This window comes from Budorcas taxicolor, chromosome 7 (assembly GCF_023091745.1).
Source record: "Budorcas taxicolor isolate Tak-1 chromosome 7, Takin1.1, whole genome shotgun sequence".
NCBI classification, from domain to species: Eukaryota; Metazoa; Chordata; class Mammalia; order Artiodactyla; family Bovidae; genus Budorcas; species Budorcas taxicolor.
In genome coordinates, this window is record NC_068916.1 from 22,459,077 (window position 1) to 22,472,713 (window position 13,637).

General features: G+C 50.0%; 1 protein-coding gene across 1 annotated transcript; it reads right to left on the minus strand.

The window, feature by feature from the left end:
• Positions 1 to 6,590: 6,590 nt before the first annotated feature.
• Positions 6,591 to 8,355, minus strand: LOC128051755 (interleukin-3). The gene is made up of 5 exons (XM_052644396.1): positions 8,200 to 8,355; positions 8,064 to 8,099; positions 6,972 to 7,064; positions 6,809 to 6,844; positions 6,591 to 6,689 (listed from the first exon to the last, which is right to left on the minus strand). Exons 1-5 carry the CDS (start codon positions 8,353 to 8,355, stop codon positions 6,591 to 6,593), a joined length of 420 nt encoding a protein of 139 aa, XP_052500356.1.
• Between the last annotated feature and the right edge of the window lie 5,282 nt (positions 8,356 to 13,637).

Sequence of the window (13,637 nt, forward strand, 5' to 3'; positions counted from 1 at the left end):
GGGGTTTTCCTATTCAGACCTTTCCTCAGTACCCCAGCACCACCCCACAAGCAACCCCCAGGAGCAAACCCTGCCAGGCAGCCTGGGGATTCAAGGTCAGCTGACTAGGAAATGACTCAGTCCATGGATTTTCCTGGAGAGAGTCAACTGACAACACGGGTGTAGGGCACTGTCCTCCCTAGTCCTGCCCCCTGTCCGGGGTGGGAGGAGGTGGTCCCAGACTGCCAGGAGCCTAAGGCTTAGCATTGTAGGAAAAAGCAGCCACCAAGTCTAGCCCTCAGCCTGAGGAAAACAGAGTCACGTTTGTTGGATGCTCACTGGCATAGGGTGAGCTTGTCCAAAATGTTTTCCCCGCTCTCATTCGAGGCTCAGACCCCCTCTGAGGGGTTCATTGTTTTTATTACCACACTCAAGGGGACCCTGGTCCTTCTCCCCACAGGGGACAGGACATAAACAGTGGAAGGAGAGGGAACACCCTGCCACCATCACCCCTGGATGTGGGCCCTCACTCGCACAGCACTGCCACAGCGCCCTGCTCCCAGGCGCTCTGATAACCCCATGCTTCATCCTGGCCACAGGCACAGGCCCAGCCGTGCCCCTTTCCCAACACAGCTCCTTTCCGAGCTGCACGTCTTCACTGTCACAGTCTGCTGTCCCTGGCTGCCCTACTTCATCTCTGGCACGGCCCATGTGGAGCCCTCCAGGGCAGGCTGAGTGGAGACACTCGCCTGTTGTTGGCTGAAAGAAGTCCCAGGGGCAGCCAGTTCAAGGGCACCTGTCTGAGGAGGGGGCGAGAAGACCTCAGGCTGGGATTCTGTGGACCCTGGGGAGCAGGAAGGCCTGTGGAAGACCACAGCCTGAGCCGAGGCTCGAGGTGGAAGCTGAGTCTGGGATCTCTGAGGAGCTGGTGGGACGGAGGAGGCCTTGACTACCAGCCAAGGCAGGGTATGGCTGTGAGCCAGTGGTCTCTCAGAAGCTCCAGGAGGCGTGGGGATGGGAGCAAGCACGGATCTAAGCCCACTGTGTGCGGACGTGGAGAGTGGGGGTGTGCTGGGTAGGAGAAGGGACAAATATTCCTGTAGAGGATTTTGGTGATAAGCATGGTGGCTCTGTGAACGCAGGGTGGACCTGAAGCACTGTAGCTGTGCTGTGCACCCCTAAAGCTGGAGCCGGTAGGCAGTAGGTACCCCTAGAGGCCTGGGTTCAGTCAAAGGAGAGATTCCAGGTGGTCTCTGGACCAGACTTAAAGGGCTCCTGTGCCTCAGTGGGCATGAGCCTGACCTGAGGTTTTCACGGAGAAAAACTGAAGCCCAGCCCATGGTGAGAACTGAACCCCCCACTCTGGCCCACACAACCTCTGCCTCTCCCTCCCTTCCTCCTACCGTGGCTCCAGAGATCCCCCTCTTTCCTCCAGCATCTCTCCTCTGCCTTGGCTCTTCCTGTCGGCCCTAAACACAGGGATGTGGCCCCTTCTCTCCCTCCGTGTCCGTACAAGCCCCACTCCTCAGGCGCAGTTGTCTAGTCTTCCTGCCTCCACAGTGGCTGGGCTGGGCTGGGCAAAGAGAGGGAGGGACTGAGGGGCCAGCAGGCTGAGGCCCAGGGGTGCCAAGCGCCCAGCGTCGTCGGGCTCTGGAGACAAAGGCAGTGGCCAAAGGAGTGCTGGGGGACCTGTCTCCACCTGGCCATTGGACACCCACACTGCGGTCCTATAAGCTACCTAACCCCCTGTGACCCCCAGCTCAGCCTATACTCTCAGACTCCACACCCTGCGCCCTGGCACCGTCTGCCTGACATCCCTGTCTGCACCTCTGGTGGCCTGATGAGCTCCTACTCCTTTCTCAAGCTCCCTCCACATTACCTCCTGAGAGAAGCACCTCTGCCGAGATCCGCACCCGTCTGTCCATCGCTCTGTATGTAATAACCCACCCCACACCATCCTGGGCATAGCCAAGAGGCCCCCAGGCCTGACTTAGTGCCTCCCCCAACTCTCTGCTCCAGCCTGGGTAAGCTGTGGAGGGTCTTCAGGGTGCTTGCTGAACTAAGTGAAGTGCCAGGGTGGGAGGGGCAGAGCCTGTTTCTGGAACAAGATTCACGCCATGGAGGGAGGTGGGCAATGCCTCTCTGAGTTCTCTCCTCAGGAACTTGCCTTCCTGGCAATTTCTTTTTGCTCTATTTTTCTGTATTTCCAAGTTTATTTAAACAAACAAACCCCCAAAGTTTATCAGTAAAGAGCATTTATTTTCTCTCATATTACCCTTGCAATAAAAAAATACTATTTTTGAAAATTGAAGAATAGTTAATTTACAGTGTTTCAGGTATACAGCAAAAAGATTTAGTTATATACCATATATATATATACACACACACTATTTATACTATAGTTATATACTATAGTTATAGTACATATATATACACATAGTTAAGATTCTTTTCCATAATATTTTTTAATAAATAGAATTCCTGTTATCTACTTTCCTGCTGAAAAGGCACCTAGGATTTGGAAGGGTTGAAACTTTGGCCTTCACTTGGCCTTTGTGCAGTTTATGATGGGGCTTGGATGCCCCCTAGTGGCAACTGAGCTTATAGAGCTGGCACTAAGGACAGTCTGCTGCTGCTGCTGCTGCTGCTGCTAGTCGCTTCAGTCGTGTCCGACTCCGTGCGACCCGATAGATGGCAGCCCACCAGGCTCCCCCCTCTCTGGGATTCTCTGGCTAAGACCTGTGGGGGACTGACCTAGGACCTACCATTTGGTCATCAGCCATCTCCCTGCAGGCAGATGGACATGACGTGAAAATACCCCAACTCAACTGGGAACTGACCACCTGTTGGTTCTGGGCCACAGACCAGGACTGTGCTTGGGCCTGGTTGTGCTAGACCCAGGCAGGGTCTGCAATTTGGGGGTCAAGGATGAAACTGAGTGTGCTGGGCTCATGTTTATCCCAGTTCAGCCTGGAGCAGCCTGGACTGTTCTGCAAGAAGGGCAATGAGGAACCTCCCAGAATCCAATAAGGCCCACCCCCTTCTCAAGTTTCACAGGCCCAATGGACATGAGTTTGAGCAAACTCTGGGGAATAGTAAAGGACAGGGAATCCTGGCATGCTGCACTCCATAGTGCTGCAAAGAGTTGGACATGGCTTAGGGACTGAACAACAACTTCTCAAGCATGTCTCCTCCGCCCAGGACCTACAGGGCCTGCCTATGCTGACCTCACACTCCACATCCTCTGATCTCTCTGCACGGAGTCTGTGTTGTCTGCCCACTTCCTGCAGTGACTGGCTACTGACACAGCGCTTGGGCTTGAGGAGGGCAGGGAGGGACTGAGGGAGAAGTGGGCTCTCCCTTCTGTGGTGCTCTCAGCTCATTTCAGGCTCTGGGCAACAGCTGCTGTCCTTTCGGTCCAGAGCTCTTTCCTCCCTGGTTGCTGTGTGGCTGGCAGTGTCTTGTCACTCATATGTCACCTCCTTGGAAAGACCTTCCAAGGCCATTCAATCTGAAGCAAGCTCCCTGAGCACCTTTCCTCCCTCTGTTAACTGCCATATCCCCCGCGTCCAGTAGAGGGCCAGACTCCTAGGTATTCAGCACCCAAAGCCTTTATGGGACTTGTGAGGAGTCAGAGAGGATGACATTGCCCCTTAGCATAGCGACAGGAGAAAGGTTGCTCTGCCCCGCCTCCCCTGAACCCTCAGACTGGAGAAGGTACACTGGGCAGGATGCAGGGGAGCCAGAGAGGGAGGCACTCAGAGCTAAAGGGTCAGTGGGACCCCAAGGGTCAGGGGGCAGACTGAAGCCACATTCAGTGATGCCCCAGCCTCTGTCATTCAGATCAGTCTGTGCCACCCCAGGGCTACAGGGGCAGTCCTCCCAGTGGGTCCCTGCCCACCCCTCTCTCTCAGGGCTCTGTCCTTGAGTAGTGTGAATAACCCAGAGGTAGGCAGCATTTGAGCTAGTCTTTTGTTCTTCCATGTATTCATTTTTTTCTTTTTCGATACGATTCCAAATCCCCTAAACACTGACACTTTATACTAAGTTTTTTAAAAAGAATTATTGCACACATGTTCACATCCTTCATAAGATACAGGAGACTGTTTCTGAGTTTTTAAAAAATATATTTATTTATTTTTAATTGATGGTTGCTTTACAATATTGGTTTGGTTTCTATCATACATCAACATGAATTAGCCATAGGTGTACATATGTCCCCCTCACTCTTGAATGTCCCTCCCACCTCCCACCCATTCCTACCCATCTAGGTTATTACACAGCCCCAGTATGAGTTCCCTGAGTCATACAGCAAATTCCCATTGGCTATCTATTTACATGTGTTAGCGTATATGCTTCCACGCTGCTCTCTTCATTCATTTCACCCTCTCCCTCTTCTCCCCCATCCTTGTCATAACCTGTTCTCTCTCTGTGTCTCCATTGCTGCTCTGTGAACAGGTTTGTCAGTGCCATCCTTCTAGACTCCCTACGTATGCTTTAGTATATGATATTCGTTTTTCTTTTTCTGACTTCCTGCACTCTGCATAATAGGCTCTAGGTTCATCCACTTTATTAGAACTGACTGAAATGCATCCCTTTTTATGGCTGAGTAATATTCCATTGCATCTATGTACCATAGCTTCTTTATCCATTCATCTGTTGATGGATGTCTAGGTTGCTTCCATGTCCTAGCTATCTTAAATAGCCAAAGCAATCTTGAGAAACAAAAATGGAGCTGGAAGAATCAACTTACCTGATTTTTTCAACCTATACTACAAAGCTACAGCCATCAAGATAGTATGATACTGGCTCAATGACTTGTTTTTATTATGTTATTCCTGGTCTAGTTTAGTAAGATTTCAGTCTGCTCTATTAGTGATTCAAAAGCTAGATTTCATCTTCTCTTTTAGTACCTTCACTCATCCTTTTGAAGGATCCTAATGCTTTTGAAGCATTAGATAGTATCATCAAGATAGTATGGTACTGGCTCAATGACTTGTTTTTATTATGTTATTCCTGGTCTACTTTAATAAGAAAGATTTCAGTCTGCTCTATTAGTGATTCAAAAGCTAGATTGCATCTTCTCTTTTACTACCTTCATTCATCCTTTTGAAGCATCCTAATGCTTCATTAAGCATTAGAAAATATGCTGGAAAAGGGCTTTTTAAATACTCAGAGTCTTACTTGTTACTTCAAGTAAACAGCTTTTTTAAATCAACTTGGGCACGTTGAATCAGGATTAGGGCATGCGAGGCTGCAGTAACAGTGTGGGTAAAGGTCTAGAGGTGTGAAAAAGGTGTGTGGTTCACCTAGGAAGCCACAGCACTTCTGTTACCTGCAGCATTGAGAAGATAGGTAGCTGTGAGAGTAGGAAAATAGAAGCACTAGGTGGACTCAGGCCTTTTATGCAACCCTAGGACTCTGTATTGGAGAAGACGATGGGCACCCACTCCAGTCCTCTTGCCTGGAAAACCCCATGGATGGAGGAGCCTGGTGGGCTGCCTTCCATGGGGTCGCTAGGAGTTGGACACAACTGAGCGACTTCACTTCCACTTTTCACTTTCATGTATTGGAGAAGAAATGGCAACCCACTCCAGTATTCTTGCCTGGAGAATCCCAAGGACAGGGGAACCTGGTGGGCTGCCGTCTATGGGGTCAGTTACACAGAGTCAGACACGACTGAAGTGACTTGGCAGCAGCAGCAGCAGGACTCTGTATGGGTCTTTCCTGGTGATTCAGTGGTCAAGAATCCACCTGTCAATGCAGGAGATGCAGGTTTGATCCTTGGGTCAGTAAGAGTCCCTGGAGAAGGAAATGGCAATCCACTCTAGTATTTTTGCCTGGGAAATCCCATGGACAGAGGAACCTAGTGGGCTATGGTTCATGAGATCACAAAAGAGTTGGACATGATTTAGTGACTAAACACAGACCTTGTCTGTATCTGGACAAGGTCCAGAAGACCCTCCAGGACTGGAAAATTAAGTATAAACCAACCTGACCACATTTGCCTTTTCTAAAATTCAATCTAGCTTCCCAATGGACTACAGATTGCCAGGGTGTGGGTACAAGGGCCCATCCGGTGCAGGGAGGCATGTTAAATCATCAGGCGAGAGAGTTACTGAGTCAAAGTGACACAGTAGCAACAAAGCATTTGTTAAGAGAGTGTAGTTTATTTTCAAGATGTGTACCTCAGTTTCAAATCTAAGGTACAAATGAACATACTCCCAAGTCCCCATCTTAAGTTTTGTCCAGAAGGAGCAGAACATGACTCCTCTGCTAAAATAAATACCCTTCACATTTGCACAAGGTAATAAATAAATACATACATAAATAAATAAGTCTCAATAGATTAAAAATGAGAACATAATCCCAAAAGGACAAATGGGGGCCACACATATCAGGAATTAAATAATTAACGATTCATCTGACTCCACAGGAGAAAATTAATTCTTCCAGGCCTGGACCATGTGAGAAACATTGAAGAAATTTAGGACAGTCTGTTGTCACTGATGATCTGAGGCTTCAGAGAGGGAACTAGGCTTCAGACTTCAGATGTTAGAAAAACCGTATGTTCTTGGACTTCAGATAGTCTCTGCTGCTGCTAAGTCACTTCAGTCGTGTCTGAGATAGCTTCTAATGGTAGCCAAAAATTCTTCCAATTTCATCCGAAAATCCCCCAAGTTGCTGTCCTCAATAAGAATTGAATCTTCCTGTGTAGAAACAAAGAAGGAGCCATCATCAGATGGAGCCAGGTTGGAAGGTGGATGTCAGGCTGGGGTCAAGTTGTGGCTCAGGGCATCACCTCAGGGGCATTTGGGGGGCAGCTTACCGTGGGTGTGGCTGTGGGCAGCACTGGCTGGAATTCCTGTGGGGAGAGACCAAAGCAAACAGTCAGAGACTGTCCTCGATAACAAGCAAGAGCCCCCACCCTCCTGCCAGAGGAAGGGCAGGGTCAAGGTAGGGATCCCCAGGCCCTTGACAGCTTCACATACCTTAAGATTTTTCATGATTTTTGAATCATTTCCAAAAGTATCTGTGGCAAATGTCATGAACGCTTTCAGGTTTGCCTGCAGGAGGCTCTTATTCTAAGGGGACAAAGAATACATGTGAGGGGGAAAGTTGGAGTGTCCTTCTTACGACTGGGCCGAAGTCACCCTCGCAGTTTTCCAAGACTGCTTTTAGGGACATCCCTGGACAGCCCCTTCCTAGTCCCCTTCTTGCCCCAGATGTGTCTCTGAACTGCTCCAAAGGTCGCCATCCAAGAGGTGAATGCACACCCCCAGACAAGCTTTACATCACCCACGTCCCAAGCCTGTGGCTCTTGTGAGCTGCATGAAGGTCTTGGGTGGATCTTTTTGCACTTGCGCGAAAAAAATATTTCCCCAAACAGACTCTAAAAAGGCAAAAGCCTGCCTAAGGGAAATATTTGCAGCTAAAAGGCCATGAATTAACTGAATTGACTGAATTAACGGCTCCTTGAAATCAGGAAGACAATCACAGAGACCCCAGTGTGGAAAGGGGTGCAGCGTGTGAACTACTAGTGCCTAAGAGACGGGAAATGCAAATGGCCAATGAACTCGAGAGATTCTACCTCTTGTTTGACCCAAGAATTGCCATGCAAGCAAAGGTGAAATAACCACTTTAGGAAAAATAGCTAAAAGTGATGATGACTAGTGCTGGTTGGCACTGGAAAACATGACTCAATTATTTAAGGGAAAAGAAGGTGGCAGGCATGATCCTGTGGGAAATTTTAGTCTGCCAGCCCAGAAACTGCCCCACTGAAAACTGAGCTTAAGGCCTCTGGTATTGTTCATCTAGAGCTGCGTTTTCCTTTTGTAATTAAGAAAAATCGTTTTCATTATTACAGCCATAACTGGGGAAATGTCCCGAGCACTCGATAAGCACCAGACACTGGTCTGGGAACTTGATGCACAGTGTGCATTTAATTTTCACAACACCGCCACTGAGATAGGTGCTGCTAACCCTAGTGGCTAGCCAAGGTGGTGTGACATGCCTGAGGTCACCAGGCAGGAAGGAGATGGGAACCCACCCAAGTGCACCCATGTGTGGGGCTGAACTCTTACCGCCAGGATATTCTTCTCATCTGAGTTCAAGGAGCCCTGGTGAGGCAGAGAGAGAGAGAGAGCCCCTGAGTGCCATTGGCCCAAGGCACCTGCCAGCCCTTCCCTGCCCCTTGCCAACTTTATCCCAGCTACTCACTTCTGGACTCGGAGTTATTTTCTTTAGGTCATCCATAATTTCCTCCATCAAGCTAGAATATGGAGTCCTCGATGTCCTCAAAGGCAGCCCCTGTGCCTGAGGGGCATGGAGAGCACGCAGGAGCAGGAGCAGATGCAAGATAGAGAGGCTGCTCATGTTTGGGCTGGCAGGGTGGATTCTGTCTTGTCCAGGTCCTTCGTGGTGTTCTGAAGTGTCTGAGACAGCCCCCGACTTTTATTCAGTGTGCCCATGCCCCAGGGAAGCGAAGGGAGGACGGGCTTCGGAAGAATCTTTATCTGACATGGAACCTCCATAGCAAACCACAGACTTATTCATCACTTTCTAGTATTTGAGATCAGTGAAACTTGGAAAAAAAAATTACTCAAAGGGTATCTCCTTATCTTGCCAGGGAGGCTGAGACAGGCGGTCACTGGGCAGAGTGGGGATAGGTAAGGGATCCTCTCTGACAGGTGAGGGTCCACTGACTCGGAGCTCCTGCCCAGTGGGATGCGGTCGTGCCATGCCCTGTACAGCCCTGACCTTCTGCTTCCCGCCCCACCTGGCACTGCCTGGTTCTGAGTGGGTGGCCAGCTGAAGGCCCAGTGGAGCAGGCAGGAATTTATCTGGCAGCCAGTGAATAAAGGAGAGGGTTGTGTTGCAGGGGTCTGGATCCCAGTCTGTTCTGAAGGCGATTCGGCTGATGCAGGTTGGCGGGAAGGGTTTACTGAACAGGGCAGACCCTGAGGGGTCCTCAAAAGACCAGAGAAGCAGCACCCAGATAGGAAGAAGGCAGACTAGGAGGGGGTGCCCAGAGGGCAGGCCCTGAAAGAAGAGGTGAACCCCTGCCCTGTGGGGCATGTCAGGCCCTAACATAGGCCCGGGGCAGGGGGTTTTGGTAAAGCGGTGTCACAGGGACATGGGGAAGAGTTCTTTGAGATCACTGGACTGCGGTGGGAGGAAGAAGAGAGTCAGGATGGAAAAGCCAGGGGCTGGGGTGCAATGTGATGTGATCAGTGTGGGGAGATGAAGGATAGGAGGTTATGCTGAGGCAGGGGAATTTGGGTGTGACAGGCTTCTGAGCAGGAGCAGATCTGTTGAAGACAAGGACCAGGATGTGGCTGCAGCAGAGGCAGGTGAAGAGCCTGTGATGTAAGGCCATGTCATGACAATACGCCTGTGGCCGCAGGCCCCCGGCTCAGCTCTCGGATCTGGGCCCAGAGCATTCTCAAAACGCAAGTGGAGAGTCCAAAAGGCATGAGTGAAATTAGACAACAGAAGGACGTAAGGAAACTGGGGACTGGGTATGCATTAAGAACAATTCATTCGACAAACTGATATGAAGCACTTGCTATGAGCAGGCATCGTGAATAAAGCACACATGGTCCCTCTCCTTGAGAGATGCACAGTCTCGTGGGTAGAGATAGACGTAAAGCCTTCCTATTCAGCTTGGACCTCGAGACTGGAGCTTCAGCATTGGCTGGGGGCTTGTGTGAAGTGCAGACCCTCAAGTCTCACCCCAGACTTTCTGATTCAGAATTGCCTTTTGACCAGGTCCTCAGGTAATTCACATGACATTTAGTAAGTTCTGATTTAATTGCCAGGATATGGAAGCAACCTAAGTGTCCCCCAGCAGATGAATGGATAAAGAAAATGTGATACATGTGTTTATTGATATAGATACACACACACACATATAGGCTTCCCTGGTGGCTCGGGGGTAAAGAACCTGCCTGCAGTGCAGGAGCCGCAGCAGACGCGGGTTGACCCCTGGGTCGGGAAGATCCCCTGGAGGAGGGCATGGCAACCCACTCCACTAATCTTGCCTAGAGAATCTCATGGACAAAGGAGCCTGGTAGGCTACAGTCCATCGGGTCACAAAGAGTTGGACGTGACTGAAGTGACTTAGCGTGTGTGTGTGTGTGTGTGTGTGTGTGCGATGCAATATTACTCAGCCATAAAAAAGAATGACATTTTGCCATTTGCAACAGCATGAATGGACTTGGAGGGCATTATGTTAAATGAAATAAGCCAGACAGAGAAAGAGAAATACTGTATAATATTACTCATGTGGAATCTAAAAAATACAACAAACTAGTGAGCATAAGAGAAAAAGAAGCAGACTCACAAATACAGAGAACATCCTAGTGGCTACTGACAAAGAGAGAAAAGTGGGGAGGGGCAACATAGAAATAGGGGATTAAGAAGTGCAAGCTTTTAGGTATAAAATAAGCTACAAGGGTATATTTCATAACATGGAATTTGGATAGCCAATATTTTATAATAACTATAAATGAGTATAACTTAAAATTTGTGAATTACTGTACACCTGTGATACATAACATTGTACATTAACTATATTTCAACTTAAAAATGGGGAAGAAAAATAAGAATTTTTTAAAAGTTCTGATTTAAAGTATTCAGCTCAAGCAGGGGTGGAGGTTCGTGTTCCAGAGACCCAGGACTTCTTAAACACTCAGCTGTGGTTTGGTGTTACATTCTTTGTGAGAGTTTTGGGACCTGTGCATACACACAAAAAAAATGTGATTTCTTATAGAGAAAAACTTCCCTTTTTATGTAAATAGGCTTTCTGAGGGAAACTGAAAACTATGGAGGCTGAATATTCCCACAAGGCTTCTCTGAAAGTCCTGACTTCAGATTGTATTCTAAGCAAAGAAAAATTTTGTGTAGAGAATTTATTTGTTATTATAAATCTTGACCATTGTAATTTGCCTCTTGTTTTAAAAATAGTTATAAAATCTATTAAAGGAGGAGCAGGTTTAGGCTTCATGCTAGGAGCATTGGAAGCATTGTGGGGTTTTCAGCCAGGGATAGGTGTGTGGGGTCCCTAGAAGGTTTGAGTCCCAGGAATCCCAGTCTAGCTACTGCGGGGAGAATGGTTGGGAAGAATCAGGACAGCAGGTTGGTTGGTGAGGAGTCGGGGGCGTTCTCTGAAACGCAGATCGTAGGAAGGCTGGAGTGAGTTGATTCTGGTGGGGAGCAAAAGAACCAGACGCAGTTACAGACTTTTAACAGCTAACTTTCACTGAGCAGCACTTACTAAAATGCTGGGCGCTAAGTTCTTTTTTAATGGTTAATTCATTTCATCCTCACAGTGAGCCCCGAGGCAGAGACTTTAATCACCCCATTTTACAGAAAAGGAAACTGAGTCTCAGAGAGGTGGAGTTCCTGCAGCTAAGAAGCAACATCACCAAGACTGAATGCAAGCAAGTCTGTCTGACCCCAGAGGCTGAGGACGCACCGCAACAGCACTGGAAAGTGGGGAATTAGGAGGTAATTCCAGGTGGGCTGGGGGAGAAGTAGGGTGAGGATAAGATGTGGCCCCTGGGATTATTATCCTGGGTTAAGGACAAGGAGGCCGCTGGAGCCTCTGCGGGGGGCGGAGGGGGGAATGTTTTAATGTATGGTGCGGGCAGAAGCCAGTGGCAGTGGGCTGAGGAATGAGGGAGGGTAAGACAGATAGATGGCTCTTCAAAGGTTTATTCTGAAGGAAAGAAGAGAGAGAGAGAGACAGAAGCAGTTAGAGGGGTCAAGCAGTCAGAGAGGGATCTTTTCAGGCAGGGAAACTTGAATATCTCTCTGCTGGAGATGAGCTGGAAATGGTTGAGAGAGATGGACAGTGGGCCATGCAGGGGGTGCCTGAAGAGGATGGTCACGGGGAGGAATCACAACATCAGGTATCACACACCAACCTGAGCAGAGAGCTCAGGGAAGGGCTGCCTGGGTGGGCCCCGTCTGTCCAGCTGGGAAGTTGCAGTGGGTTTGGTGGCAGGAGGGGACAATAGCTTCTGTATTCCCTAGGAAATAGAAAGCGAAGTCAGCCCTTGAGGGTTTGGGGTGGTGGGGTTAGAGGCATGGAGGGTGGCATGATCGGGGAGTGTGAGCTGACTGCTAGGGATAACCTTGAGGGGCTGGCATCCGGGGGTCAGAGGGAGAGGAGGTTAGAAGGAATCAGGGCTTCTCTAAGCCAGAGTGTAGAAAGGCAGGCTCCTGAGGCGGGACAACGGGAGGAGGCCATGAAGGGAAGGGAAGGGAGCAAGGATGTCCCATCGTGTGTGTGAGGAACAGAGTCACATTCCTCTAAGCAAATGTGACTGGGAGGGCGGGCAGCAGGAGGGGTGCCCCTGTGGAGGACAGAGAAGTGGGTGTTCTCCACAGAGCTCCTGCAGCCTCTCAGGGGAACCAGGCAGAGCCTGGGGCTCCTCCAGGAGTCTCCTTTGAGGTTCGCCTTGACTCTAAAGAAACTGCTTCAGGTGAAATTACAGGAACCCCTCTCTCTTCCCCTGCAGGCCACAGTCCTGCCCTCTCCCCTTGGGAGAGGCCCAGCCACCCCCTGTTAGAAAGTGATTCCAGCCCAGGCGTTTGCATCAGCCCAGCAAAGGGAAAACCTCCTCTGCCGGCTGGCTGATTGCAATCATGATGGGAAGTGAGCTGATGGCTCCCAGCCCTGGGTGGATGCACGGACGGGGAGGCCCTGCTAGGGCTGGGGCAGGATGGGGTCTGTAGGAGAGAGACCCTGTGAGTCTCAGTATGGGGCCTTGGGCCTTGGCCTGCGGATCCCTGCCAGCCTGGCTTGGTCCTGCCTGTGGCCTAGATACATTCAGAGTAGGGTACAGTGTCTGAGGTCGTGGCCCCTGGGACCCATCCATCCAGAGGTCCACTCCCACTCCTTCCTGTCCCTTTCCCCCACAGGCCTGCTGCACTTTTCTGGCTGCCCACCACTGTCAGGGACCCAGGCCTGCGTCATCATGACAGGCTCTTCTGCCACCTTGTCCACGGCATCTTGTGTCAGATTTGGTATCTCTGTGACCTCAGCTGTGCTTCCACTGGTGGCCCTGACCACATCGTCTGGTTTTATCAATACAAAAGGCAGCTCAGGGCTCAGGCTGGCCATGCAGTACCATCAGGTTTCACATGCCCATCTGAGCAAGAGCACAGGAAAGAGCCACCTGGGTGGGCCCAGATGGAGAGGCCTAGCTTTCCTGTGCCGCTCAGCTCTGTACTCCTTCCCTGGGGCCTGTACAGCCTCAGCCTGTGCACCCTCAGCTTTTTATTCCAATCTGCAGGGACATGGCTTTCTTGGGGGCACATCTGTGCCAAGTGGACCTCCTCCCCAAGCCCAGTCCAATAGAGAAGATAGACGGGGAAGCACAGTTTAGGATGATAAGCCTGGTGGGGTGGGGAGTGGGGTGTCAAAAGGGAACCCAGAAATGGGGCAGCCTCTCCTTGCTGGAGTGTGGGGCAGCTAAGATCTCAAGGATGGTCTGGAGCCAGGCAAGTCACAGAGGAAGTGTTCCCAAGTAGAGCTGTCTGTTGACCTCAAGCCTACCAGGTGCTGCTTCAATATCTGGGGGACTGGGGGTGGCCATATCATTCTTGTTATTCATAAATGTGTAAGCATTCGGTGCCCATCACTCTCT

Excerpts from the sequence above, each read along its gene's own strand:
- LOC128051755 (XM_052644396.1), bottom strand. The coding sequence starts at position 8,355 with ATGAGCAGCCTCTCTATCTTGCATCTGCTCCTGCTCCTGCGTGCTCTC. Across the intron at positions 6,845-6,971 it reads AAATCATGAAAAATCTTAAG|GAATTCCAGCCAGTGCTGCC; the intron begins GTATGTGAAGCT and ends CTCTCCCCACAG. Across the intron at positions 6,690-6,808 it reads TGCCCACAGCCACACCCACG|GAAGATTCAATTCTTATTGA; the intron begins GTAAGCTGCCCC and ends GTTTCTACACAG.